Source organism: Sesamum indicum, linkage group LG14 (assembly GCF_000512975.1).
Source record: "Sesamum indicum cultivar Zhongzhi No. 13 linkage group LG14, S_indicum_v1.0, whole genome shotgun sequence".
Classification (NCBI taxonomy): domain Eukaryota; kingdom Viridiplantae; phylum Streptophyta; class Magnoliopsida; order Lamiales; family Pedaliaceae; genus Sesamum; species Sesamum indicum.
In genome coordinates this window covers 1,265,145-1,292,151 of record NC_026158.1, presented here as the reverse complement: position 1 = coordinate 1,292,151, position 27,007 = coordinate 1,265,145, and the positions used below count along the sequence as shown (strand labels likewise).

The window sequence follows — 27,007 nt, the reverse complement described above, 5'->3', positions numbered from 1 at the left end:
TAATAAATATAATATATATATATATATATTATGTAATTGGTTCAAATTTTATCAGATTTGCTTGGAAAATAAAAGGCAAGCAAAATAAATTAGATAATCTGTTGAATTATTATTGAATGACCCTTTTTTGTTTTTGAGTCCTTGGCTTGGTGGTAAGATTATTAATGTTCAAAATTCTTCACTTAATCAAATATTTTAGCTTAAATTACAACGAGCTCTCATGAGATTTGGTATAATTATAAATATCATCTTATTATTACAAATATTCCCTTGATGTTTGATGAAATTATGTAATCCCTGAATGGAAGTATAAAATTTCTATCGTTAGCTTTGCTGTCTTTTTTTTTAAAAAAGGGAAAATACAATTTATAGTCCATAAGGGCATTTTTTGGTCTATTGATTATAAAAAATAGATAAAAACCTAACGAAAACTAAATGATTGAACTAATGGTTAGATGATTGTTAAAATAAAAGGATATTGATAATTTTTTAAAAAATTATTTATATTAATATCAAATCTCATGAGAGCTCGCTCTAACTTACAAAATATTTGAAGTTCAAATTCCTCCTATATAAGGCTTCTTGTTTGCTTTCGAAGCTTTTGAACTTTCCATTTATTGTCTTTTCAAATTATGTTTTACAAAATTATTGGTGTATTTAATTAATTTTTTTTACCAAAAAACTACATTATTTTTATATTGTGAAAAATTATACTATACTTAAAAAAAAATAAAATCGTATATTACAACTCGGGCCAGCAACAAAGTGCTGATCGCTTTGTTTGGAGTTGTTTTCATGTCGATTTTGTGATACTTGAAAATATGATAAGAGTTGATTGGAAATATATGAAATTGGCTTATTGTTAGAAGGAAATTAAAACTAAGAGTATTTTTGTAATTTTCCAAACGAACGAAAATATATTTGTAATTGTGTCAGTTACTGTTACATCATCTGAGGTTTAGTACAATTATTGAATAAATTACAGTTACATCTCTTGAGGTTTAGCATAATTACAGATACCCTCTCCTTGTTTGAAAAATTATAAATTCATAATTATGTCAAAACTCGAGAAAGGTGGCTATAATCTACCCTAATTTGTTCTTTTTTTTTTTAATAATTATGTATAAATTTAAAATTTTTGATATATATTGGTCTTTCCAATTATTTAATGGGGCCAAAAAATAAATATAAAATAGCAAAACGCTGTATATAGATATGGATGAGTAATATATATATATATATATATATATGGGGTAAACTATCATTTTTTTTCTAAAATTTTGCATAATTACAAATATCTTCTCATTGTTTGAAAAATTATGAATTGTCCCCTGCTTTTAACGTTCGTTTAACAACGAGCACATTCTGTTAGCTTCTGTTAAGTTTGCATTCAAATTTTGTAGTGAACTGATCAGGGTGTGCTTTTGGATTATGAATCATGATCTTATATATTTTTCACAATTTTCTAAAATATTTATATGGACTAATATTCCCTGTGAATTTTTTATTTTATCTATCATCAAATTTTTTTTATATATTTTTTCAATAAGAGTAAAGCAGTAATGTTCACCTCAAAGTTTCCTACATAATTATTTTTTATTTAAAAGAGTATTTATAAATTTTCAAACAATAAAAAAATATTGACAGTTATTTGGAACATCATATACAGACCTTCAAACTTTGGTTGCTGGATCCGTCTCAACTTGTTTTCCTCGGGTACGTTTCCGACGCTTTCTGTTTTCAAATTTGCTATGCTTGGATTGAGGATGACGGCGGATGCGGTTGCAACAAGATATCCGGCTACAGCTACTTGCTTGGAATGCCGCCGTATACTTTTGCCTGCATACATAGAATGCGTACTTATATACGTAGAGAAAAAGTGATGACACGCACATAATTTCTATTTTAAGTCACGAACGAAACACGCCCAACGTACGTGTATAATTTAAATTACAAATACATTCTTATTATTTAAAAAATTATAAATATCTTCCGCTGATACTTGATGAAATTATGAAATTCTTAGATGGAAGTTCGGAATTTTCTCAACTTTGCCCTCATTGTATTTTTTTAAATAAATAAATTGTAAGCGGATGGAACGAGGTGGATGGAAGAATTTAAGAAAAATTATAAAAAGAATTGTCCACTTAATCTGTAAAAAAAAAAAAATATTTTTTTAAATAAATAAAATTATAATTCATGGTCCATAAGGGTAATGTATCCGGTTCACCACAAAAAAAATGAATAAAAATCTAAAGAAAACTAACAAACTCGATAAGCTGTTAGACGTCCATTAAAATCAGGAGTATTAATAATTTTTTAAACAACAAAAAGTACGTGTAATTATGTAATTTATCTTTCAAAAAGAATGAATAGAGTGAATAAATACAAGTTTTGAGTATAAGTGAGGGATGTTTGAAGATAGCCTCTTCCAATTTGCTAATGGGCTTCAACTCAAATCAACTTATTTATAGAGCCCATCTTTCTTCCTTGTAAGGAGTAGCCCAATACAACTGTATGTTTCTATAAAAATTTAATAAAATATATAATTTAAATTTTATAATGTAAAAATGACTAATTGATAAATAATTTAAATTTTTAGGTTAATTACATATAAACCCCTAATTTATTATCTATTTACAAAAATTACTCTTGTTTCTTATAAAATTACATATATACATACAAGAAATATTAACATTAGTTACACAAAGCACCAATGCTTTTCAAAAAATTACATATACACTTCAGAAACGTCAACAACATTGCACAACCTGACCCTATTTTTCTATTGCTGCAGGTGATTTTTCGTAATTATTAAAAGAAATTTTTTTGTGTAAACAAATCATAAATCATGGATGTAAATCTAAGCATCCCTAAAGTTTTAATATTATGATAATTTATAACGAAAAAAATTACTAATATATATAAAAATAAATCTAGGTATGTTATTAACTAATTTATTATAAGAAAATCTCTAGAGCTTTTGAATAAAGATAAATTATTATACACTTATCTATTTAAATAAAGTGCAGGATAATTTTAAAAAGAAAAAAACCGATCAATCTTTTGGATAAAGTAGACTGTTATAAATTTATCTGAGTTTAAATTTTTTCTCTTGAAAAATTGATTGTTTATATGAAATAGAATGTAAATATTTCATTCAAATATATTTTTACATGAATAACCACAATATTTTTGTTTTATTATATATAGACGAGTGATCTATAATTAAATTAAATTAAATGATCTGAATACGGTATTAATACTTTTATTTTGTTATGTATAAATTACAAAGTGATTTAAAGGGTATTGTTTGGATAAACTTATAATATGTTGCAAAATATTTAATAAATTTATTAGAAATGAACTTGTAAAATTAAAAAATAAGATGTTTGAAATTTATAAGTTCTTTTAATAAAGTTATGGAGTTCCCGACTCATTTTAAAAATCGTAACAAGTTAGATGCATTTAACTTATTTCTTTATCATTATTTTTTTAAAATAAAAAACTTTTTGAATGTTAAATTTTAATATTGAGGGGTAATATTTGATGCAAAAATCATATTTCTAGGGTTCAAAGTGTATAATTTAGGGGTAATTTTCATCCCATAAAATTTCACCAACCAATACAAAAAGGAATTGAAACTTTTGTAAAAGTTTTGGAGAGATTAGTTTTGATGTGGAGTGTGGGGGTGGAAATAGAATTCAACGCCTAAAGATCAACATGCCCATCCCAGAAAATCCCATCAAACAATTCACCGCATCTCTCTTTGATTCCTTCACCACGGCGGAAATCTGCAGAAAGTGTTACCACGCTCCACCGCCTATAAATTCCAACTCATCACCTCGAAATCCCGGAAAGGAAGTCAATTTGATCTCCCTTTTAACAAAATTTCATTGAGTTTCTCTCGTTACACTCGGAAAACTTCCCCCCCTCCTTTTTTTCTCCGTATCTCTCTCTGTTCAAGGTTTCTTGAGCGATGATGGTTCACTTCAGGATGATTAAAACCCACCAATTATTGTTGATGTTCTTGGCAATTCTCGCCGTTTCTGGTATCGGCCTGCCGGGAGTACAAGCCGTTAAAGCGCCCTTTCGTCCCGGGGATGTATTGCCGTTGCTTCCGAGACAAGTTTCGTGGCCTATTCTGAACGCTCTCAACAACGCGGCGGACCTGTTGCCGTCCTTTGTTGGGGCTGCTACTGCTTCTAACAATTCGCTTTTGAACTGGAAAGGAGCTTGCTTTTACAATAGCACTGCTTGGTTGGAGTTCCACAACAACAGTAGAAGTGAATTTGGGGGTGGTACTCTTCATATTAAGGTAATTTTAATGTTTTCTTATTGTTGATTTCGTTTTTATTGGAATTTTTGACGTGTGTTTTTGCAGGTTTGGCCGTTTGGGAAATTTATTTGTGCTTTTGCTTCTCTTGTGAACTAGACCAGTTTTTTTTTTTTTTTTTAATGGAGTACCCATTAGGGCCTGAATTTATTTAGTCCTTCTTGGGTATTTCTTGCTTAGTTCAAATTGTAGTTTCTTCAGGTTGGAGTTAAGGATACTAGTGACATTTAATTTTTTAAATTTCTAAAATTTGGGTCTTTTGTGAGTAATTTTCTTACGACATAATTTGCCTAAAATCTTGAAAAGTGGGACACAGTTGGCATAGTTTCGTAGTTTGCTTCCAAGTAAACTAGGTAGGTTCCTGTACCTGGTGATTAAAGGACCATGTTGGATGTGGCAATTGAAAATTAATGCTAATGTATGATGTTGATATCATCTATGTTTATTTTCTCTATCCAGGTGAGCAGTGCACATAGTTGGACATGTATGGATCTTTATGTATTTGCAACCCCATTTCGGGTGACGTGGGATTATTACCTTTTATCTCGAGAACACACTATCGACTTTAAAGAGTGGGAGTCAGAAGCTGAATATGAATATGTGAGTTCAATTTCTTGATCAGTCTCATACTTGCATAGTTTTAAGCAAGACTTGTCGTACCTAAATGTGACTGGACCCCCATGACAATTAGGTCAAAAACAGGGGGGTTTCTATTTTCCTCATGCAAGCAGGGATGCTAGGAACCCTTCAGGCTCTCTGGGAGGTGTTCCCTTTATTCACGAATACTGGATGGGGTGAGAATTCTAATCTTGCATTCCTTAAAAAGCACATGGGTGCTTCCTTTGAAGAACGGCCTCAACCATGGGTCACCAACATTACTGTGGAGGATATCCACTCTGGAGATTTCCTTGCATTATCAAAAATTCGAGGCCGATGGGGTGGTTTTGAGACTCTAGAGAAGTGGGTGACTGGATCTTATGCTGGTCACTCTGCTGTCTGCTTAAGGGACTCTGAAGGAAAGCTGTGGGTTGCAGAATCAGGGCATGAGAATGAGAAGGTTGGTTGAACTCACCCTCATAGAAATCGATTTCTGTTATTTGTTTGTTAATTTCTTTTCTCTATTGATCTTGCACATTTTCAATTTTACCCCAACTCTTCTGACTTGCTACTTGCACGGTCAAATATATTTCCTTAAGCGTGATGCGTCAAACTTTTTATGTTTTAAAAGGTCTTGCACAAATCTTGTTGATTTGATGTATCCTAAACTTCTATAAGAGATTGCACCATCAATAGGCTTAAGTATCTTATAAGAGATAAAAATAGCCTGCAGGGATGGTAATTGGATAATCTGAGTGGAGGGAGTGCTGGAATCAGAGACTACTATGAAGCACAGAGAAAGACAGGGAAAATTTGTGTGGAGTGTCTGTAATGTCAATGAAGAGACAAACCAATTATTCCCTTGTTGTGGTGTATCCTGTTGCTCTAGTGTACTTACGCATAATACACACAATAACATGTTTATTACTGAAATTACAGTTCTTGTGGATAGCATGCCTACCATTTTGGATTTTAAATTGCACTTTTCCAGGGAGAAGATGTTATTGCCATTTTACCATGGGATGAGTGGTGGGATTTTGAGCTGACAAAGGATGACTCCAATCCACATATAGCATTGCTTCCTTTGCATCCTGAACTCCGGGCCAAGTTCAATGAAACCGCTGCCTGGGAATATGCAAAAAGCATGTCTGGAAAGCCTTATGGTTATCATAACTTAATATTTAGCTGGATCGACACAATCAGTGGAAATTATCCAGCACCTCTGGATGCTCACCTGGTAGGCCTTTTTGTCTTTTAAGAGATCTTGTTCAAATTAAAGCCAAGGTGTCCCTTTAACTGCATCTTTTTGAGGATTTTCTGTTTTCTGATGTTACTGTTACACCACGTTCTTTGCCGCATATTGTTGTTCGTATAATTGTTACCGTCACCGTGCAAACATTTCACGTTAATCCCCTTTGGTATCTTGTTTCCATAGCCTCTGAGGAAACCTAATTAGTACATGAAGCACATATAAATTGCAAGTTAATCTCATGGGTTTATGTTTGATACATGACCCAAATGTCTAAGTTTGTATAGCTTTAAGCTGACAGGCAATGACATACATGGGGTTCAGTGTCGTTTGATTAAGCAACCGACAATATAATGCAAACATGTATGTGAGTTTTTTTTTCGAAATAACAGTTTTTACAGGTAGGGCAAGGATTGTGCACATTCAGTTAGGATAATAAGAACAACACATGTCTAAACAAAATGTTGGCTGCAAAAGCTATTAGTTGCATGGATTTTACTTGGTTTCATTTCAGCTTTCAGTTGGCAAATGGTTCTCATTTAATTAATTAACCTACTTGTTTATTTGTTCATTTCTGGAATGTGTCCTTTACTCTTCCGAATATAGTAAACGGTGGAGGAGAAATGGTGAGGTCATGAATCACTTTCAGGTTTTCTTTGTCAAAAATGTCAGTCAATGACAATAAATCCTTATTATGATCGGAATAGATGATTCTTTACATGAAAAGTAAAAAAGAAGTATAGCACACATTAGTGCCTTACTCTATCTGATGGTGCTGGTAGATTATGCCGCCATCTTCACCCTCTGAGCATGCTGTTAGTTGCAATCGTTCCTTTTCCTTCTCTTCCATTTTAATTTGGTGTTGTTTCACAGGTTGCTTCTGTTATGACTGTTTGGACTCAGATGCAGCCTGCATATGCTGGTAACATGTGGAATGAAGCATTGAACAAACGACTTGGAAGTCAGGTTTATTAATATCCTCCTCATTGATCATAACACTCACAGATTTTGGAGCACGTGTGTTGTGGTTGAATGCCATTGTTATTAGATTGCAGGGCATTGCGCACCTACTAGATATATGTTGCATTAAATATATGGGCTATCTAGGGTATAGGGTTTAATAGGTTAGATTTTTGAGGCCCGGGCATCTTTATGAATATCTGCCTGTTTAGATATCAGATATTTAACAAGAAGCAAAATTGGTGGCTCCAGGTGTTAGAGGGTTTAGTAGATCAATTTAGTGAAATTCTTGGAAACAGGCTGTTGGGTCACTCACTTGAGCTTTAGATGGGGAACTTATACTTTTGGTCCTTATATATAGTCATTTATTTGTGTTTGGTCCATAATATTTACGTGTCATGATATTTTTACAAATTTCGTCCTGGTGTCATATTAGAGACCAAGTCTATCAAAAATTGTAAACAGTAGGACCAAAATCATGGCATGTGAACATTAGGAACCAAAAGTGAATAAGTGGTTATATAGGGACCGAAAATGTAACTTATCCTTATAATAATATTTTTTTTGTTATTTTCGTCTAATTTCATTTATAAATATTTATAGAATAAATCATTATTTGGTAATTAATTATATTAAAACTAAAATCCAAAACATATTGTGACCTCAAAAAAATTCAATTTCGAATTTAAATTTAGAATATAAAAGTTAAGCCCTTGAATCTAAATTTAAGTTTTTGCAATCAGATTTTAATATCTCGATAATACAAACAAGTATCATTGAAAATGAGTAAAAATATTTGTGTCCTATAATATTAATTGGAACAAAATTACTACATTCTATATATTTTAATTAATCTTTTTCTTCTTTCATTGTAAAAGAATGGGTAAATTATATTTTTGGTCCCTATATATAGCACTAATTTGCTTTTGGTCCTTAATGTTCATCTACCACGATTTTGATTCCTTATGTTTACAAATTCTTACATATTTGGTCCTACCATCAAATTTGGAACAAATCTGTAAACATTAGGGCTAAAATTGTGGCACATGTACATTAGGGACCAAAAACAAATAAGTGAGAGTATCTAGGTACCAAAAATATAATCACCCATCTTAAGTATACTCTAGTTTGCTTACACAGCCATACCAATAGCACAAAATAAAAGAAAACGTACTTTCACCATTGCAGAACTTAAGTCTTTCTGAAGTTCTTGTCGAAGTCGAGAAACGTGGATCATCTTTTGGTGAGTTGTTGGCAATTCCTGAGCAAGATGATTGGGTTTATGCTGATGGCAAGTCGACTTCATGTGTTGCATTTGTCTTTGAATTATACAAGGAAGCGGGTTTGTTTGGTAAACTTGCAAGCTCTATTCAGGTGACTGAATTCACGGTGAGTGTGCCAAATATGTTTCTATTCTCCATTCAGGTTACTTTTGTTTGTCTATAGTTTTGTTTTGTGTTCATTTCAGATGGAAAGCTTGATGGGTTATTTGGAAATTATATGAGATATTTTACAAAAAATTGTGATATTTATATGTATCATTCTTATTAAACAGCATCAATATGAGGATCTGAATCAGTTGATCTCAACAATTTCAGATAAAAGATGCTTACTCTCTCAAGTTCTTTGAAAACAATTCAAGCCGTTTGCCTACGTGGTGCAATGATGTGGACACTGTAAAACTACCCTTCTGTCAAATTCGAGGGAAGTATCGGATGGAATTACCTGGATACAATACTATGGATCCTTACTCTCACATGAACGAAAGATGTCCATCCTTGCCACCGAAATATTACAGGCCACTTGGATGCTGATATGCTTTGTTGCCTTGTTTTTCAGTTTATAGTGCTCAGTATTTGGTATACTAGTGTTTTAGGTTGTGTAGAGCTGTTGTACGGCATATTGTATATATCAGTAGATCAACATGTAATATGAAACCGTTACAAGGTTGCCAACTGAATGGAGGAACCAAATATAAACAGATTCTAAGTGGGACAATAGTTGTTTTTCTTTTGTTTATGGTCTCTGGGGATTCGACAATAACTCATTAGTATTAATATGGCAAGCCATTATATTCTCGAGGGCATAAATAACTTATCATCAGGTATCTTATTTAGAATAACTTATCATCAGGTTTCTCTGGCAAGATCTATCTCAAGTCAAAGCAGCTTCTTCAACACAAGTTGGACTGGGAGTCCTTGAGTAGGTGCAGACATTGGGTCTCGTCTGAAGCTGTCATCGTTTGAACCAGATTTTCTACGTAGAATGAGTGATCAGATGATGAATTGTGACTAGAGTTTCAATCTTGGTGAAGTCGTATCCTGGACAAATATGAGGCCCCTTCCAAATGGAATGTAACAATAAGGTGGTATGGCTGCTGGATTTCCAAACCGATCTGGATCAAATTTTGATGGTTCTGGAAAAATGTCTTGCGTCCATTTGAATCATGCTTGTGACCCAGAATATCTGTTTGTAAGTAAGATTTAGAACTCAGAATTCTGACAAAGTCTATCCAGGTAACTAACAGCTTGAATATGTATTGCAGATAAACAGAAGGGTCTGTGGTTGAAGCGTGTGAAGGGCATGTGATTGGGATTGACCACATCCCTTCAATCATCTACTGGAAATACTCTACAAATGCGTTGTCATGCTCCTCTTTCAAGCCCGAAAAGAAGGGAGCATATGATGTTGAAGGTCAGTGTCTTCATTGGCTGTAAAACCTGAACATCACCACCATACAAAATTACGGTTAAATATAACCACCTTTCTTGGCAAATAGTATGAATATATGTTCATTCCCTTTTTTTTTTTTTCTGAAGTTCCAAAACTTTCCATTCCAAGTTTTTACATGAAAGGAAAACATTGTAATTTTTTTTTTTATCTTGGATTAGATCTTATATTTTTTCAAATAAAATATTATTATCCCTTCAACTTTTCAGAAAAATGGAAAGTATGTGGCAATTATCCATACATTTAATACATATTGTGGTGAATGCAGCATGAATTTACCCAGTTTGATCTGATGCGAGAAAACATACTGTGACCACTTGTTCTCATGCCAATGCATTTGCATGTGCCTCCTGGCTTCAATCTTCTCAACATGATTCTTTAATCTATCCGGTTTGAAAAACAAAGCAAGAGCATTTCTCACCAGCTTATGCCTCACCGCCAAGTTCCAGCAAGCATCGGCCCCTAGTATCATTCTAATCGAATCCATCTGCTGATTACTCAGTTTTCTGCCATCACTTGTGGAGACGAACTTGTTGGCGGCCTGTCCGTGATGAAAACAACTGGTTTACCAAAGAGATTCTTTTTTGAAATTGGACCATATCTTCTGGCTCTCTCTGCTATCCATTTTTCAGCATTCCGGAGAAGGCCAAGACTTCGGCCAACAATTGGTTTTCCTAGTGATCCTGGGTCCTTTTCAATGGTTTTCTTTTCCTGGTAAGGAGAAAGAAGATTGGTAGGAGTAATAGTGAGAGGAGGAGAAAGACGTTCGGCTGAGAGAGAGAGAGGAAGTGTTGGAGTTATTACAGTGCCATGATGGTGTTTCCATTTGGTGGATTATTCCTGTCTGCATAATGCATGCCATCATGGCCCGAATTTGATTGGGCTGATGGATCCAATCTACTTCAAGCGGCAGTGCCCTAGGAACTTAGGACCTGAAAGAATGAGCACGTTAGGTTTGTTGGGGGTGTCATGTATAAGTTAATTCGGATTATATGAGAGTTCGAACAACTAGATCTCATAATCACTATGTATTCATCAAATAATAGAACGACAACTCGTATTTATAAAAAGTTTTATACGTCAGTGGATGTACAAAAATAAAAATAAAGGTCCCAAGCTACATAGTGACAAGAGCTATGGTAAAACATAAACACTTGGTTGGAATCAGCATGTCAACATCAACTGGAGTTATAGGGAGCACGGCATGATCAGAGATCTTCACAATGCAGTATGTGTCGTGTTCTTAGCAGCAAATTGGATGATCAGCAATCTTCACAAATCCAGTATGTGTCGTGTTCTTATTAGTAAACAGAGTGAAGTCGTGTAAAAGATCATATCATTTCCATTACTCAGTCTTGAGGGAAATACGGTTCCCTCCAGTTGCAATCTTTGTAGAGATAAAATCCAGCCATGAGGGCACTGTGGGCAACATCGAGAAGGCAAGAATTTCAGCGTTTTTGGTAGAACATGACAACATGTAACCTCTCTTGTTGAAATCTAGCAACCCAGTTGAAGAAATGAACAAATCAAACAGCAAGAGAAAAGTAATCGACAACTCAAAACAGAAACAACATTCGCAGAGAAAATAAACATTCTCCTTCTCTTCGTATGTGACCAACAACAAATGAACACGCCAAAAAAGTAACATTTTAAGTGGAAACTTTGCAGAATACAAGAACTTTAATGTATGCACTTTCCGTAAATATGACATATGAATTTCCAGCAAATTACAACGTGAAGTTTGAGATAATGTTATTATGTGAGAGAAGCCAAGGCATGCCTCCGTTTCGGAACTATACAGAATAAATTTGATCATAGAAGGGCGGATGCAGCAGCATGTTCGGTCTTTTTCTTACCTTGTCGCTGCGACGATACCGGCTGGCATTATCTTTCCAGTTTGCATGTACCGCTGACCCATGGTGAATGCCAGTATGGCAGCGACAACTGTTGGAGGCAATATCCGATCAGTAGAATAGAAGTCCAGACAATACCAAAATCAAAGACATGCTATTCAAATACCAAACAGAGAAATGAAGAATCTGTCCAGGTTAACCATATTTTAAGTTGGTGATGTTTAGGACTAAAGAAACAAAATGGCATGCACATAATTTCTTGACAATACGAACTAAGAAAAGAATATATAAAGCACCAAATAAAGAGGACAAATTCTCATAGTAAGCCTTTTCTTGGAGAGAGTGATACCATTTGCTTGACCCAAATGCTTCTAGCTGAAAGCCAATATGAAAGCTTGTTTATTGTCAAGAAATACACAAACCTTTTCTTGCATCTATACACTACTGCTTGACCTGAACGATATTAAATATCCGTTCGTTCTCCCTAGATTAGTCCACAATCCTCCACCTTGATTAGAGCACTATTCTGAGTTAGAACATAAGAGTTGCAGTGAACTTCCTTTTCTTACCAATAGTTGTACATGACATGTCAACTCTTAATAATGCAACAAATTAAGATGTAGCTATGAATTTTCTTAGTGGTGCTCATGGGGTAACACATGATGAGGTTTGTTTCTTCTCAATGGCTCATGAATCTACACAGTACCACAAGAGTTTCATGACAAAGATACCATATCCCCAGCAATATAACATTACAGTGCCAAATTGTAAACACTACAACATTGGCAAGAAAAACTGAGTCTTTCAAATCATATAATGTCTAGTTTGTCTTTGCATTTGTACACAAAGGTGAAATCATAGCCTTTAACGTGAAATATTTTCCTCATTCTGTCTTGATGCAAGTTTTCAAGAAAGTGCAAAAACACATGATATGCCGTCTTCTCACATCAATAACAAACAGATACATGATTCTAAAAAATTCATCAAGTCATACTATAATATACAACGTTGTCCACGAGTTGGTAATAAATTGAGGGCGCATACCAGTTTCAAGAATCAAGGCGAAATAAGAGTTTTTGCGTTTATGGAATGCTTGGAGGCTGAGATACCCCGCGAGGACGAGCAGCAAACCGGCACCGGTGCCCCCAGCCAGCGATGCTGTGCTGCCTTTCTTTGCGTACCCAATGACACCACCGCACACCAGAAGCAGCCCGTATGGGATCGTGAAGCAAAAATCATGCATTTCTGAAACTGGGTTTCTGGGAAAATATCGAAATATTTTCAGAAGGTGGATGGGAAGGTTCAGATGGCAAGAGGGCAAAAATTGTAAGGATTTCTTGTCAAGATTGGTGGGACTTTGAACTGAAAGCCTCAATGGGAAGCGTTTGCTTTAGTTGATCAGATGTTCGTGTTACCAATTCCGTTGACCAAACTTTTTTTTTTCTAAATCTGGCATTTGGTGATTTATCAAAAAAGAAAGAAATCTGGCGTTTGGAGGTTTAGCTTGATTGATTTCTCTTTTCAACAGTTGTGATAGATATGCTGTTTTGCCTTCCGGAAAATTTTCAGCTGGAGCTGAAGCAAGAATTCTTATTTGGCAATCTCACTGGCTAATTTACCAATACTATCAACTGTATTAGAATCTGTTCATAATGCCTTCATGGAGAATTCTTTTTAAACCCTGTTTTGATTATTATTTCATTGTTATTAGGATTAATGTATATTAATTCATTGTTAGATCCACTATCAAGGTTTTGCATGTAAATAAAAAAACCCCCAAAATTCAATCAAATTGTGCAAAAAGACTTCATTTTGAATTTAATATCATGGGCTTGAAAGTAGAACTGCTTCCTCTCTACAATATTGCATGACCAAATCAACATATATAGCAAGTTCTTGTCCACAATTACAAACAATTTCCGTCTGCAAACAGTTACACATACATAGATTTTCTCAACAAGTACTACAGAAGGATTCTGATATTAGTGCTCAATGAAGGGCTGCTCTTATAACAGTTGACAGAATAAATGAGGTCACATAGCTGTCTAAGATACTATTTACAAGAAGCCTTGAAATCTAGCACTTCTAAGGCTCCAAGAGCATTTTCCTAAGCTCCGGACCGTTCTCAGCACAACAACTTGAACCAAAGAGTGAGGTTATCCAGAATTGATCTGATCTGACTGGTTCATCATCGTCGTTCCTATGCCAACTCCAAAATGCATGAGTCGAGTTCACTATCTTCAGCTCACCATGACCGAAACTTGCCTCGCGGAACACAGACCATTCAGGCTTCGGCTCCTTGTACCTGTGAATTGATTTTCCAAAAGGTCTCATGTTGGGTAATATGGGATTATTGCAGGCAAGCAATATAAATAGCCCACAGGGATTACAGAGATAACAATTGAATAACGACACTGCAAGGTTTCTAAGCTAAACTGAGAAGTCAATCTCTGTAAGAATTTTTAGGAAGGATATTATTCTGTAGATTTACTGTATGTAATGTAAGCACCACTTTCTTCAATTCTTTTTTCATTGGTTATGGCAGGAGGAAGATGACGCCACCAGAAACCCCAAAAAACAGGACATATCATTTCAAAATCAGAATCACTTTTGTAGTGGTGAAGGTGGACAATGAATACAGAACAAAGAATATAAAGACTTACTTGCGTGCTAAACCTTCTCTATTTCCACCATCGCCAATTGTTATGTGGACAGCACCACAAGGATCTGATTTACCATTATACACACGGCTCTGTAGCAATAACCAAGGTAATAGGTCAATCAAGTGCTCAAAGATTAATTGAGTAATGAACAAGCCTCACTCCGTGATCTTACCGAGCGCTCATAAGCATGTACATGGCCAGCAAACACGATGTCCACACCAGCAGCATAAAGCAAGGGTTCCATCGCCGTCTTCATGTTGTCACCTTCACCTTGATGAGCCTCATTACTGTTATACCATGGCACGTGGAATAAGACAATAAGCCAGGGTGTCCTTTTGCGGTCCACCTTTGAAAGATCAGCCTACATATCGAAGTTCAATAAAGAAATCAATTACATATTCACAAAACAAGTCATCATCTATAACAATCATGTTTCATAAGTAGTCTTATTACTCTTTTCATGACTGAGTTCCATTAGCCAAAGACTCTAATCTACATAAAGACAGACTCATAATCATCCTCTACTCATATTATCTAACATTCTGACAAGGCGTGCTATCAATCAGTTGCATAATACTATAGGTAGCTTCGAGTTGTTACACCTAAGCCCATATACATGGATTTGTATAAAGCACGGACTTCTTTACATGTTTCTCTGAATCATTTAGCAGAGAAGTTGATTCAGCTCGGAGTATCAGCTTATATACAGGAATCCAGGACAATAAAAACTCAACTTACCTTCAGCCAAGCATATTGATCAGAATATTCATCATAATCTGTATATGACCCAAGCATGATCACGTGAACTCCCGCCACTTCAAATGAATAATACAGATTTGAACTGGATGCGCTCTCTTCATAGGGCATCTTCCATCTTGAATTATATGATACGAAACTGTCTTCCAAGAATGGTATGTGCTCCTTCTCATGGTTCCCTTGAGTCACCATCCATGGTCTTGCACTTGCAAGCGGCTGCACCAGCTCCCCGAATGTATCCCACCTTCTCTGTATATAATCGGCATATGACAGGTCTCCAGGGAGCATGTGAACATCATACTTGCACTGGTCTATGTGGTCCAAGGTCGACTTGGTCCACCCAGTCTGACCTAAATCACCAGCCACCGCAAAAGTAATTGGGAACTGAGATGGTGGGGTTTTGAGCTGAAACTCAGGACCTTCTCCCCCACATCGATAGAAGTACGTGGTGTCGTCTTCCAGCGGACCAATGACCGCGTGGTGTATCTTTCCAGAGCTGTACAGCAAATAGCTATAACGGGTACTCTCTCCTTCAGAGCTGAAGCTGTAGTTATTTGGTGATTTTCCATATTCAACAATGGAAGGAGAATTTTTATCATTAGTAACCCACATGATCCGCATGTGCTTATCCCCTGCCAAGGATATGTGAACCTACAGGCCATTTGCACAATGGAGTTTAAAGATCCGCTCCAGGATAAACACCATAAAAACAAAATCCACGCACTTGGTCTTGACAGAAAAACAACTGATATTGAACTTGAACCAAGAAACTTCTCAAGGCATTCACTTTTCAGAATTTGATGTACTTTTGGAGAATCAGACACTGTAATCAGTCCAGTCCCCAGTTAACTACAACAGAGTATAACTAAAGGCAAATCAAGTAAGATATAACCAAGAAAACATATCAGATGTAACACACCACGAGGAGCTCCAGCACACTTCACAATTCATCAAAGAATCTCAGCGCAATACTTATCCAAGAGAATTCTTTTCTAAGCTTATATCCTAACCTTACATAAGCTAATCAGACTACAGTTTATGCAAAATAAAACTTTTAACAAGACAATGAGTACATCAAACGCAAACCTAAAGGTTCTGGTCAAACCACTCATCATATACACACTCCAACGCACAATCAACATACCACGAATCAACCAAATCTCAATCAATAACCCAAAAAACCAAACAAACCGAACTCCAATTTCAAGAAAATCCAACCCCAAATCCCCCAGAAGGAGAGAGATAGAACTGAAGGTTAAGTAGAAACAGATTTCACCTGTTGAGGAAGAGAAGAAGGCTTCTTGCTCCATGGAAAGGAAAGCGTCTTGCGCGGCGGTGGCCTGACGTAATCAGCCGTTGCCCCGACAGCCAATAGTAGGAGCAGCAGCACCAGAATCAGCTTTAACTCCATGATGAATTGGGCAATCTTTTTCACTAGACTAGAGTGATAACTCTTCAACAGAAGCTTTTCATACTTCTATACAGATCATTACAGTTTGGAGGAATGATGAATTGTTCTTCAACTACTGCCCGCAGATATACATATACACTATTATTGCCGTCCAGATTCAGATGGTGTTACGATTGGGGGCAGGGTTTATCTGGGACAGATGATACTAGATTTGTCTTGATTTTGCTTGGGGGCGTTTTCTATAAAGCGCCACTGATTGTCGGACCTTAATACACATTACTCTCTTTTTGAATATACATTTGGTCTTATCTGACTACAAAAACAAACTTTTTTAAACAAAAACTTCATGGGATATTATAATGTATTATTATCTTTTTAAACCTGCAAAGTTAATAGAAACTAGTCAGCACGTAATTTCACATATTTCACCTTATTTTGATGTGGTTGTGATTTTGGATTACGGGATTGAAAGGGAATTTTATTTTCGGTACAAAAGTCATAACGTAAAATTAGTTTTAGAGAGATAATTTTTTAAAGAGAGTGCCTTATGTATAGTCAAATCAATGTGATGCGTCCAAAAAATGTACGGATTCAGTGAATATGGACAATTGTTCAAGGTCTGGGTCGAGGTAAATGCAAATCATGAAACGGGACCTGTAAAAAAGGTGTTAGCTCTCTGACGATAAAACCAAAAAATAAATAAATATAATTAAAATTAAAATATGATGAATAAAGTCGGTGAAAAATATAAGAACACGTGATAATATGTTCCTGGAGTGCTTAGAGAATGTTTATAAAGTGCTTAAAAAGTGTTTAGAAAGTGAGAGAGGTGTGAGAGGCGTTAGAGGGTCTCACGAATGTGTGAGAGACGTTAGAGAGTGTTATGAAGGTGTCAGGAAGGTCTACGAAAGTGTCCTCAATATGGAAGAGTAAACTTGTATTTATAGTGGTACCCTCTTCCAATAGGCTCTGCACGTTTCCTCAATTTTCGAGAAAAGTAGATAAAAGTTGTTTGGATAAGCCATGATCTGCCTTTACCTTCTGTTAGGTATGTTTTTGAATCTCTATCTCTGAGTTGAGGGGGACCATTCATCAACGAGGACTCCTAACCGCTAGAGAGTCCAAGATGTCAAGGAATCTAGGGTTTTGATACCTAAGTAGTTGCTGACACCTAAGCCAACTGGACGCCATAGTGGGGTGTTCGCTGCCACGTAGGCCTTTTGTGCAGAATGTTTTATTGGGCTTTGATCATGGTTCGAGTAGGGGATGTCTTCGGTCTCCTTCCTTTGCCAATTTATTTTTTGGGGTGCACCCGCCAAGGCCGCCTGCCAAGTCTTTTTAGGCATTTTCGTTTCTTTCTTCTTTTTAGATCATCATCACAATGAATAGTCACTTGGTGTAAAAAATACTATTTTGAATATTTATAGGTGTTGGAAGTTATGTAGTATGGTAGGATGTATGTATTTATTGTTGTCTTATATATGTAAAAGTTACTTTTTTTCCTTGTAACTAAATGAGTATTAATGTGATTTAGTTTGAACAACTATTTGGGCCCAATATTACTGTTAAAGGTGACCTAAGTTGTTTGGTCGGTGGGGAGGAAATGGTGGTGGACCGCAATTACTCACAGTATGCAAGTACGCATGCGGCCCTAAGGCCACTCATAACTAGCTCGAGGCGTTGAATTTAACCAAGGTGCTCCGAACTCGAGCTCGAGTTTGATGAGTTGGGCTCGAGCGCTAGCACTCGAGGAGGTGGTGGAGCAGGAGGTGCTGCTAGTTCGTCTAGCTCGAGGTGGTAGGCTAGAGCTCAAGGAGCTCGCATGTGCTTTGAGCTCAAGGCGGTGGACCGCGGGCTTGAACACTCGAGCGCAACAGTGTTGTCCCATGTACTTTGGGAGGAGGCATATAATGTCGTGTGCGTTGGATTTTGAACCCAAGCTAAAAGGGTGGGAAGTGAAAATTTCAACCTTTTTACAACCTTGTATCTTTTGTTGTTATTTTACTCTCACTCTCTATTATAGAGGTTATTCAAAATAATAACATTTATTTTAGATCTTTATTCAGAATTCTTTCATATTTTATTTCGACGTCATCTTCAAAAAATGAGACTCCCCGTTACATTAGAGGATTTTCATGCATTGTGGAGCAGACGACGGTTGTTGAATTATCTTCCTCTCTCAATGATGGAAAGTATTTTTATTTCTATCCCACCTTGGGGTGTAATATTTTTTTTATAGGGGTTTGCTCTTCTCGGCTTCTAAGTGAGTGAGGAAGAATTGACATCTCTTACTTGTGGGGATAAAGGCCCCCCAACACCTTGGGGAAGGACAAGTGGTGCATTGATTGATTGATTGATTTTTTTTTTAATTTTTTTATTATACAAATGTTGTTTCAAGGGATGATTTTCTCCTAAATCATATGGTCAAAATTTTGATATGTAATTCGATATTTTATATTTGGGATGAATTTAGACTCACATTGTCGGGCACTCGGTATGCTGAAGCGATAAATTCTGTATTTATAAATATAGTTATTGCACTTATTCGGTTATTTTGTTCTTTTACGACTTATTTTCATCGAGTGTTGCCTCAAGAGGAAATTAAAAGGGGAGAAGGATTTGTTAAGTTACTACTCAAGTTTTCTCCTATTATAAGTGAATAGCCAAAAAAATAATTTTTCTCACTACGTGAACTTAGGGTCATTCCTTCGTGGTGAAGGAGTCTCTTCTTGGTAATCCTCTTAAGGTCATGGGATAACTCTTGTTGTGGGAAGATTATCGTCATGCTGAGGAGTTGGCACACTCGGCCCGTGGTTCACATATTTTTTCAAGTATTCACGTTGAATCAACTTTTCTATCTCATTCTTCATGTGATAGCATTTTTGGGTTGTATATCTCATGTCACGGTGAAAACAACAATATTTGTCTGATTTGAGCCTCTTGGGATTATCTTTCATCTTTCTCGGCTACTGATTGATCAACTCTTGTTGTTCCGCGACGACTAATATTTCACCCCTAAGAGCATTTAGGGGTCTAGTGCTTGAACCCTGTCAGAGCTAAGTGTTTGCGTTCTTCATTCCTTGGCTCTTTCTTCTCCTCTTTACCATCCCTTTTGACACCAAGGAAAGTGCCTCAAATATTGGACTCCTCAATTCTAATATATTTCTGTGTTCGCATTAGCAAGTCTTCTAAAGGCCAGGGGGTTTTGCGGCTATAGATACTCTGAATCTTCCTAGTAGAGAACTTTATTGAATAATGTTGGCCAACAACTCATGGTCGACATGCTGCACCTCGTGCACTGCCTCCACAAACCTCTAAACGTAATCTCTTAACGACTCATTTTCTCTTTGGTGAACAAATATGCGGCCTTTTTTGGGATTCTCTTGTTCATGGAGAAGTGGTGCATGAAACGTTGGGTTAATTGTTTGAAGTTGGAGATAGTTCCAACGGGCAACTAGTTGAACCACACCAGAGCACGCTTGGAGAGCGTAGTTCGAAAGACCTTGCAGTAGGAGGCATTATTCAAGTCATACCAATCAATTTTAGCATAAAATTTGTCCAAGTGTTCTTGTGGGTCCCCTGTTCTGTCGTATTCGAAAAGATTAGATACTTTAATGTCTGTTGGAAAGGCTTTAGCTAAGATTACAGGGGAGAAAGGCTACATCTTGAAGGGGCTATGGCTAGGAACAATTAAGGATCCTCGACTACCCTTGATGATAGGGGTGCAGAGGGTTGTCGTGATTGCCGGGAGTTTTGCTCTTGCGTTTGAGAGACTTCAGGTCGGGAGACTCTACTATTCGCATCTTCCTACCTCTGCTCTTCCTTCTCGGGAGCCGAAGGTTGTTCTTGACTTCGACGAGGAGAATGAGGGGGTGGGTTCATGGCATAATGAGCTGCAAATTGAGCTATTGCTTGTGCAGCCGATCGCGTGGATGCATCGTGGATAAAAGCCATTAAGGCTTCTTGCATTAGATGCATCATTGCTTCTTGGGGTGGAACACCTGGTGGGGATGACTCTACATATGATGGAAGTGGGGCTTGTTCAGGGGTGGTATAACTTCTCCTTTGAGTGGGCCTTATTCATGGGATGGTATAACTTCGCCATTAAGTGAGGCTTGTTCATGAGGTGGTGATTGCTCACGAGGTGAAGCTTGACCTGCCCCATTCACTTTCCCTTCTTGGGTGGTGTTCACCCCATGAACATCGAGAGCTCGAGACCTGATTTGCATTCTCAATGCTGGGTAATATTTTCCTACAAACGACGCCAATGATTTGAGTGCAATTTTGGACTAAGGCACGTTTAAAAAATTTTATCATTGGCACAAAAGTCACCAGGTGAAACTAATCCTAAAGAGAAATGTTAGAGAGAATTGGTTATATGTAGTCAAATCGATAAATAATCACTTGGTGTAAAAAAATAATATTTTGAGTATTCATAATAGTGTTGGAAGTTAAGTAATATGGTAAAGTGTATGTATTTATTATATGTCTTATACATGTAAAGATTATTTTTTGGCCCTTATAACCAAAAGTGTATTAACAAGAAATGCATCATTTTAAGATGTTTCGAAAGAATTAGAATGATAAATCCGACACACATTTCAATACAATCTTGACTTTTATAGAATATTGTTTAATCTTCATTGTACATGAATTGATCGATTTAGGTCCTTTGAGTGTTCGACTAATGAATGATACAAATAAATTTGAAATAAGTATATAATCTTCCACAGTATGTCCCATTCGGTAATGTTAACGCCCTATTAAGTTGTACTGAAAATTTTATACAATATAAATCCAAGTAGACGTGCCAGTAAAGATAGAAGTTCTAAATTCTTAATAATTGCGTATTAAAAATTCTTTCATTTTTATTTAAAATTATATTTTATAAAATATTAATAGAATTTCAATTTTTTGGAAATGATTCTTTCAAATTAAAGTTGTTCCGTATTAGAAAATATGTTTCTGACATGATTGTAAGGGCCAGAAACGTCGAGTAGAATACAATAATTCCTTACCCAAGAAGAAAACGATGCTCTTTTACGCCCACATCGCTACACTGTGGTTCACCCACACTCACAAAAAATGAAAAAAGGAAATCCGTGAAATTTTAATATGACAACGAAAGATTAAAAATGAGAGTAATTTACGTGCCTAAAACTCTAGAAATAGTAATTTCAAAGCCTGACAAGCAATTCTTAGTTCGTTGACTACAATAATAAGAATTTGAAATCAAATTCCAAGTTATCTGTCAATAAAACCTAACTTACTAAGACCCATAATCTTATGATCAGGGATTCCGTTCCCGCAAATGTGCATTGGTATAAATCTATTTTGATAATAGATATTAATCAACTGTAATAATAGTTATTGAACAACTATACATTCTTGATATTAATAATTAACATATATTGATTGTTGATAATTGAAATTCATGAGCGTAACGGATTCACTAAAAAAAGTGGTAGTCATCCCAATTTGCAGGAGCGGCCAGGTTCTCAAAATTAAGACAAGCAAGAAGTTCAAATACAAAGACCCAAATCGCATAACAGAAGCAAACTACTATCCCAATAATACATGCAAGTCACCACCCAAAATCCTCCAAAACTGAATTGCAGAACAGTCAACACAGAATGTAAGTACCATGGCACCCGAGATTATTACACATATATATATGTTCAATGGCCTATAAGCAAATATCATAATCAGCTAAGCTCAGCTGGGGTCAAGCTCCGTACGCGTTCCCTGTTTCACTGCAAATGCGAGAAACTTCAGTCAATAATCCCCTGCACCTATACTTTTAGGGAGGCGTTGTTCAACCAACTTAATGAGGCCAATAATATATATATATATATATACATGTGTTGGGGGCCAAAAAGAAAACTCTTTGATTTCTGAACCAGAAGATCCAATCTATACCAAGAAGCAATTTTGTGTTGAACACACTAGCATATACAAAACACCATGCAGATATGTTCTTTATTACCAAGCAACCAACCAGACATTCTCAGTTTAACTGACAATTAGGAGAACCCCAACTAAGAAGATGCATTTGGGTGAAAGCTTATAATAGTTGACGGCGTTCAGTGAATTTTTAGCAAGAGAGGTTATAAGATCAAAACATAAGATGTTTAAGTTTACAAACTCTTTCAAACAAATGAGTAGCAGCAAACTTACTTTTAATAGTTAAGAAAGTTACGTCAAAAATCTCAAATTAGATACGAATTAACCATTGCTAACATTTTATAAATTCTATGATCCTTTCTATCTAGGTATTTTAATAACTTAATTCTAAATAAGATTTAGCAAATTTTCAAGTTCCAAAAACATGTAGTAACATGTCTGAGCTCATAAAATGTTTTAAATAAAACTTAGCATAACACCCAATGGCACAAATTATACAGTATATGAGACAATATCTTTCTTGACATGAGTAAGAAAACAAGTCTTCCATGTACAACCCTTCTCAGTGGAACTAGTCTTGGTATGTCCTCAGCAAATTAGTTCCACTGACAAGGACCGAGTGAGCCAAATAGAGAATATTGAAACGTCCAGTGACCTGGACTTGCATGCGGTTTATACAAAAGAAACAATGACAAAATGATACCTGTTGTGGCTGTTGATAATTCGCATATCCAGGATAGCCTCCATAATACATGTTTGGGTCTTGAGGTGGAGCATATCCACCATATGATTCATACCCTTGTGTGTAGCCATAATATGCACTACCCCACTGGTTCTGATCCGACTGGGCAACCAAATTAAAGCAAAATAAGAAGCAATTCATGGTTGCAGGAGAAGTTAGTCTGAAAATATTTAGCAGATGCCAAACCTGCTTGTTTGAAGGATTGCGCCCCCACGAAAGTCGAATATTCTGCCCTCCTAACAAGGTACCGTTTAAGTTTGACAAAGCTTGCTCAGCACAGGACCTACATTAAACACTTGTAAAAAAGTTATGAGCAGGAAGTCGCCCATGAAAATTTCAAGTTCACCCAACAAACTAGTATGTACCTGTCAGCAAACTGAACAAATCCACAGCGCTTTCCTACTGGTATTTTTACATGGACTACCTCACCATACTGAGAAAATACTTGTTTCAAATGGTCGTCGGTTACATTAGGGTCTAGACCACCAACAAATACCTACACTTCCAATGTGAGGCGTCACTACCACAAAGTAAGGAAAAAAGGCACAAACACAAAGAAAAATGACGCACTGTTGTATTATTAGGATCACTCTCTCCCTGAGTTCCTTGCGGATTCTGATATGAAGCTGCAAATGACAAATAATAGTGAAAATGGAAACCACAAAACAATAGAAAATATTCTGTGCCAAGACAAAACCATGAAAAGAGAAGGTGCAGCACTATCTTGCCACGACCAGATGAACATGTCAGACCGAATTAACCAGTCCTAAACATATTGTCCAAGTATATCTTCCTTCCCTCGCAAACTAACTCTCCAATCAGTTCGGAAGAAGAGAAATGAAAATAGAGAGGGGCCAGAAACAAGCTACATTGATTAATTCAAACTAAAGAAACCCATGCCTGTACCAGTAAAAAAAAATAGGATTTGGAAGTCTGGTGCTGCAAAGCTGCTGCAGCGTCCCCCCCCCCCAGGCCTTCCCTTTTCCTTTCCTTTCTATCTCCATTTCTCCTCGTTCTCAGGAGTAGAGTTGCTGCAGCTTTGTAGCATGCCTCAGCAGACAAGACCAACTACTGTGCTGAGAACACTAACATCTACGTAGTTTAGATCCACTTACAGTTCCAAACTTTCTAATTTGTAGAGTATAGACAATAACAAGACTTCAACACGTATCAGAGACATAACCAAGAATTAGATAAAATTCTTGAACAATCATCACAATGCCTCAAAGAAATGTATGTGTACCAGTAGCTCTTTGGTACAACAACCTATTCATAGTCTCCCACTGAAAATAATTAATCAGAACAGTTGCGACAAATTAGCACTAACCCAATATTAGTCCAAAAGGAAACTTCGTCATTATTCAGCAGTTATCATATAAAAAGGCAACCGAAGAAAGTAGCACACCCTTGATGACATGTTGACAATTAAGTTCTATTCGGGATTTGACAAATTGCTACTTACTTCATGGTATACCAACCAAGAAGAGAGCCACAATCGAAGAAAGAATATTAGTTGTATCTTCACAGCTTCACAAACAAGACGTTGGGTGTGGGACAAAAAAAGTTGCAGCAAACGAGCTTATGAAGTACAAGGGAATTGGCCAGTTACACGATAACAAAAAGAAGGGAAGACATGGAAATAGATGACTTCAAAATACAGTGGTAATGAAGGTAATCTTGCACAAGAAAGGTTACTTAATTGACCAGTACTTCAAAAAATTATGAAGCTAAGAAAATCTGTAGCAAAAGAAATGCCACAAAGGAATGAAGAAAGCTTATCATAAAATCAGTTCAACTGACCTAAAAGGGAGGCCACGCATTATAGGGAAATCATTTCAGCTGAAATCAGTTCCAGGCCCCCGTAAATGAGAGCCTCTCTCTTCCCTGCTTTGAGACAACATGAGTTCTATAAGTTTTTTACGTCTTATGTAATTATATTTTTCCCAAGTCTAGCAAAGTACTAGAAGGAAGAGACTTAGTAAAGCCCAGGGATCTTCGTACGTATAACTGTAAGATCGTAATAGAACTTTACATTCACACCAAGATCAACCTAACTGCTCTCCTATAGTGGTGGATGGGAATATCTACAGATGCACAACAAATACATTCCATAAAACTAAGTACAAGAAAATTAGTTATGTAATTAAAATGTTAACCTTGATATAACTAGAGAGTTGATGTCAAATAAGGGATCCAAAAATTACTTCATTTAATACCTTTCTGAGTTGAAGCAGTCATAGGTTTCTTATTAGCTGCAGGCCCAATCCTCATAGGCCTAGTCGAACAGAGAACACCATTCATTTCAGTCATCGCCCGCTGTTGTTCTCTCTCATCCCCAAATTTAACAAATCCATAACCCTTGGAACGTCCTGTTACCCTATCTGTAACAACTTTTGCACCCTTGACAGATTGGTATACAGCCTTAAATGTCTCCTGCAGGACGTAATCTGTAACATCACCAGCCAAATCTCCTACAAAAATTGTGTGCTCAGGGGAGTCATCTGCACGCTTGTCTCCAGCACCAAGAGAAGCCCAGTTCAGCCGGAAGGTCTGGTCGGCATTGGGCATCATTGCGCCATTGTATGTTTGCAATATATTTTCAGCAGTGGCATGAGTCCTGAATTCCAGGAAACCATACCCCTCAGACTGACCTGTTTGCTTGTTACGAATTATCTTTGCAGACACAAGCTGAAACAACAGGCAAAATACTCACGCTTATTTATATAGCCAACAACATAAAGAGACTGATACAACTAATTAAGTGATACAGAAAAATTAAGCTCCATAGAAAAAATTCCCTTCCCCACTCGGGAACCAATGAAGAAGCATCTCCTTCAAAATTATTGTTAACAGTTATATCAGATGTCATACTTATGCTGCCTACAGAAGAGAGGCAGCTTCTCATATATATCTAACTGTGTAAGCAAAAATAATTTCCATAGAGCATCCCCAAGCCCAACCCCACCCAAAAAAATTCAAAAAAATAATAATAAAACGAATAACCAGATACAGTCAGAGTAAAAACGATAAATATTTGCTTCAAGTCCTTAACCACAACTTTTCAAGTCAAAGGGGCGCAATTTTCTTCTTAGTGGCAGGATGAATTCCTTGAACAACTTGACCAAAATCCAACCAACATTTTATCATAAATTGAAGCAAGAACCACGACAACTTCTTATCTCAGTACAAGACATCCTAACTACAAGAAAAATTAGAAATTAACAGCAAAACCACGGATAGAGGTTAATTAATACAATAATCTGTACAAGTTGTATGAATCACAAAAATACCTCGCCGGTGTGGTAGAAGCAGGAGGTGAGGTAATTCTCGTCCATCCAGTACTGCAGGTCACCAATCCACAGAGACCGAACCTCATCGGCTCCGCCACCGGCACCCCCAGAAGCAGCGTTCGTCGGTCCGGCACCGTAGTGCTGCTGTTGTTGCTGCTGAGCCTGGTGCGCGGGGTACTGCTGTTGCTGTGGGGGCTGCTGCTGTTCCATCGGCATCTCAGGGCGGGCCATTCCTCCTGGTTGTTGCATCATTCTGAACAGGAATTTGGACCTAATGCGGTAACTCGGGGGAGGAAAACGAAGATTTGAAAAGAAAAAAGAGAAGGAATTGGGCGCCCTAGTTCGCTAGGGTTTGACAAGGAGAGGAAGAAAAAGGAGCCCGGTGGCGTTACGAAAGGTAACAATGAGTCGGTGCTGCAGAGCTGTATTTAACTGAAGTCGCGTTTCCTTTCTATGCGCTTTTTCCTTCTATAGAAACATTTGCCCTTGGCATATAAAATTAATATTTGCTTCAAT

At 36.6% G+C, this 27,007-nt stretch overlaps 4 protein-coding genes across 5 annotated transcripts; 1 reads left to right on the top strand and 3 right to left on the bottom strand.

Annotated features, from left to right (window-relative positions):
- Positions 3,626–9,797, top strand: LOC105176701. 2 transcript variants are annotated; one of them, XM_020698768.1, is made up of 8 exons: positions 3,630–4,318; positions 4,796–4,936; positions 5,028–5,393; positions 5,925–6,170; positions 7,056–7,148; positions 8,331–8,531; positions 8,741–9,614; positions 9,688–9,797. In XM_020698768.1, exons 1-7 carry the CDS (start codon positions 3,980–3,982, stop codon positions 8,954–8,956), a joined length of 1,602 nt encoding a protein of 533 aa, XP_020554427.1. In that variant the 5' UTR covers positions 3,630–3,979; the 3' UTR covers positions 8,957–9,614; positions 9,688–9,797. The 2 variants fall into 2 exon arrangements, with proteins under 2 accessions (XP_020554428.1, XP_020554427.1); XM_020698769.1 differs by lacking the exon at positions 9,688–9,797 and having other exon boundaries at positions 3,626–4,318; positions 8,698–8,872.
- On the bottom strand, positions 10,886–13,327 carry LOC105176700 (protein FATTY ACID EXPORT 6-like). The gene is given in 4 exon segments (XM_020698770.1): positions 10,886–11,262; positions 11,264–11,291; positions 11,729–11,816; positions 12,770–13,327. Coding segments are annotated over 4 exon segments (360 nt in total). The 5' UTR covers positions 12,969–13,327; the 3' UTR covers positions 10,886–11,217.
- On the bottom strand, positions 13,582–16,555 carry LOC105176699 (purple acid phosphatase 18). Its single transcript, XM_011099592.2, has 5 exons — positions 16,421–16,555; positions 15,127–15,795; positions 14,561–14,749; positions 14,389–14,477; positions 13,582–14,030 (listed from the first exon to the last, which is right to left on the bottom strand). The coding sequence occupies exons 1-5, from the start codon at positions 16,553–16,555 to the stop codon at positions 13,811–13,813; spliced, it is 1,302 nt and encodes a 433-aa protein (XP_011097894.1). The 3' UTR covers positions 13,582–13,810.
- Positions 22,021–26,901, bottom strand: LOC105176766 (polyadenylate-binding protein RBP45-like). The gene is made up of 7 exons (XM_011099670.2): positions 26,492–26,901; positions 25,418–25,889; positions 23,772–23,827; positions 23,567–23,697; positions 23,388–23,484; positions 23,163–23,303; positions 22,021–22,308 (listed from the first exon to the last, which is right to left on the bottom strand). The coding sequence occupies exons 1-7, from the start codon at positions 26,741–26,743 to the stop codon at positions 22,306–22,308; spliced, it is 1,152 nt and encodes a 383-aa protein (XP_011097972.2). The 5' UTR covers positions 26,744–26,901; the 3' UTR covers positions 22,021–22,305.

Coding starts and splice junctions, on each gene's coding strand:
- LOC105176701 (XM_020698768.1), top strand. CDS start 3,980: ATGATGGTTCACTTCAGGATGATTAAAACCCACCAATTATTGTTGATG. Junction 5,394..5,924: donor CAGGGCATGAGAATGAGAAG/GTTGGTTGAACT, acceptor GCACTTTTCCAG/GGAGAAGATGTTATTGCCAT. Junction 8,532..8,740: donor TTCAGGTGACTGAATTCACG/GTGAGTGTGCCA, acceptor CAACAATTTCAG/ATAAAAGATGCTTACTCTCT.
- LOC105176699 (XM_011099592.2), bottom strand. CDS start 16,555: ATGGAGTTAAAGCTGATTCTGGTGCTGCTGCTCCTACTATTGGCTGTC. Junction 15,796..16,420: donor CTTCTTCTCTTCCTCAACAG/GTGAAATCTGTT, acceptor AATGGCCTGTAG/GTTCACATATCCTTGGCAGG. Junction 14,750..15,126: donor ATCAATATGCTTGGCTGAAG/GTAAGTTGAGTT, acceptor TTCGATATGTAG/GCTGATCTTTCAAAGGTGGA.
- LOC105176766 (XM_011099670.2), bottom strand. CDS start 26,743: ATGATGCAACAACCAGGAGGAATGGCCCGCCCTGAGATGCCGATGGAA. Junction 23,828..25,417: donor GACTGCTTCAACTCAGAAAG/GTATTAAATGAA, acceptor TGTCATTTGCAG/CTTCATATCAGAATCCGCAA. Junction 23,485..23,566: donor TTTGTTCAGTTTGCTGACAG/GTACATACTAGT, acceptor TGTTTAATGTAG/GTCCTGTGCTGAGCAAGCTT.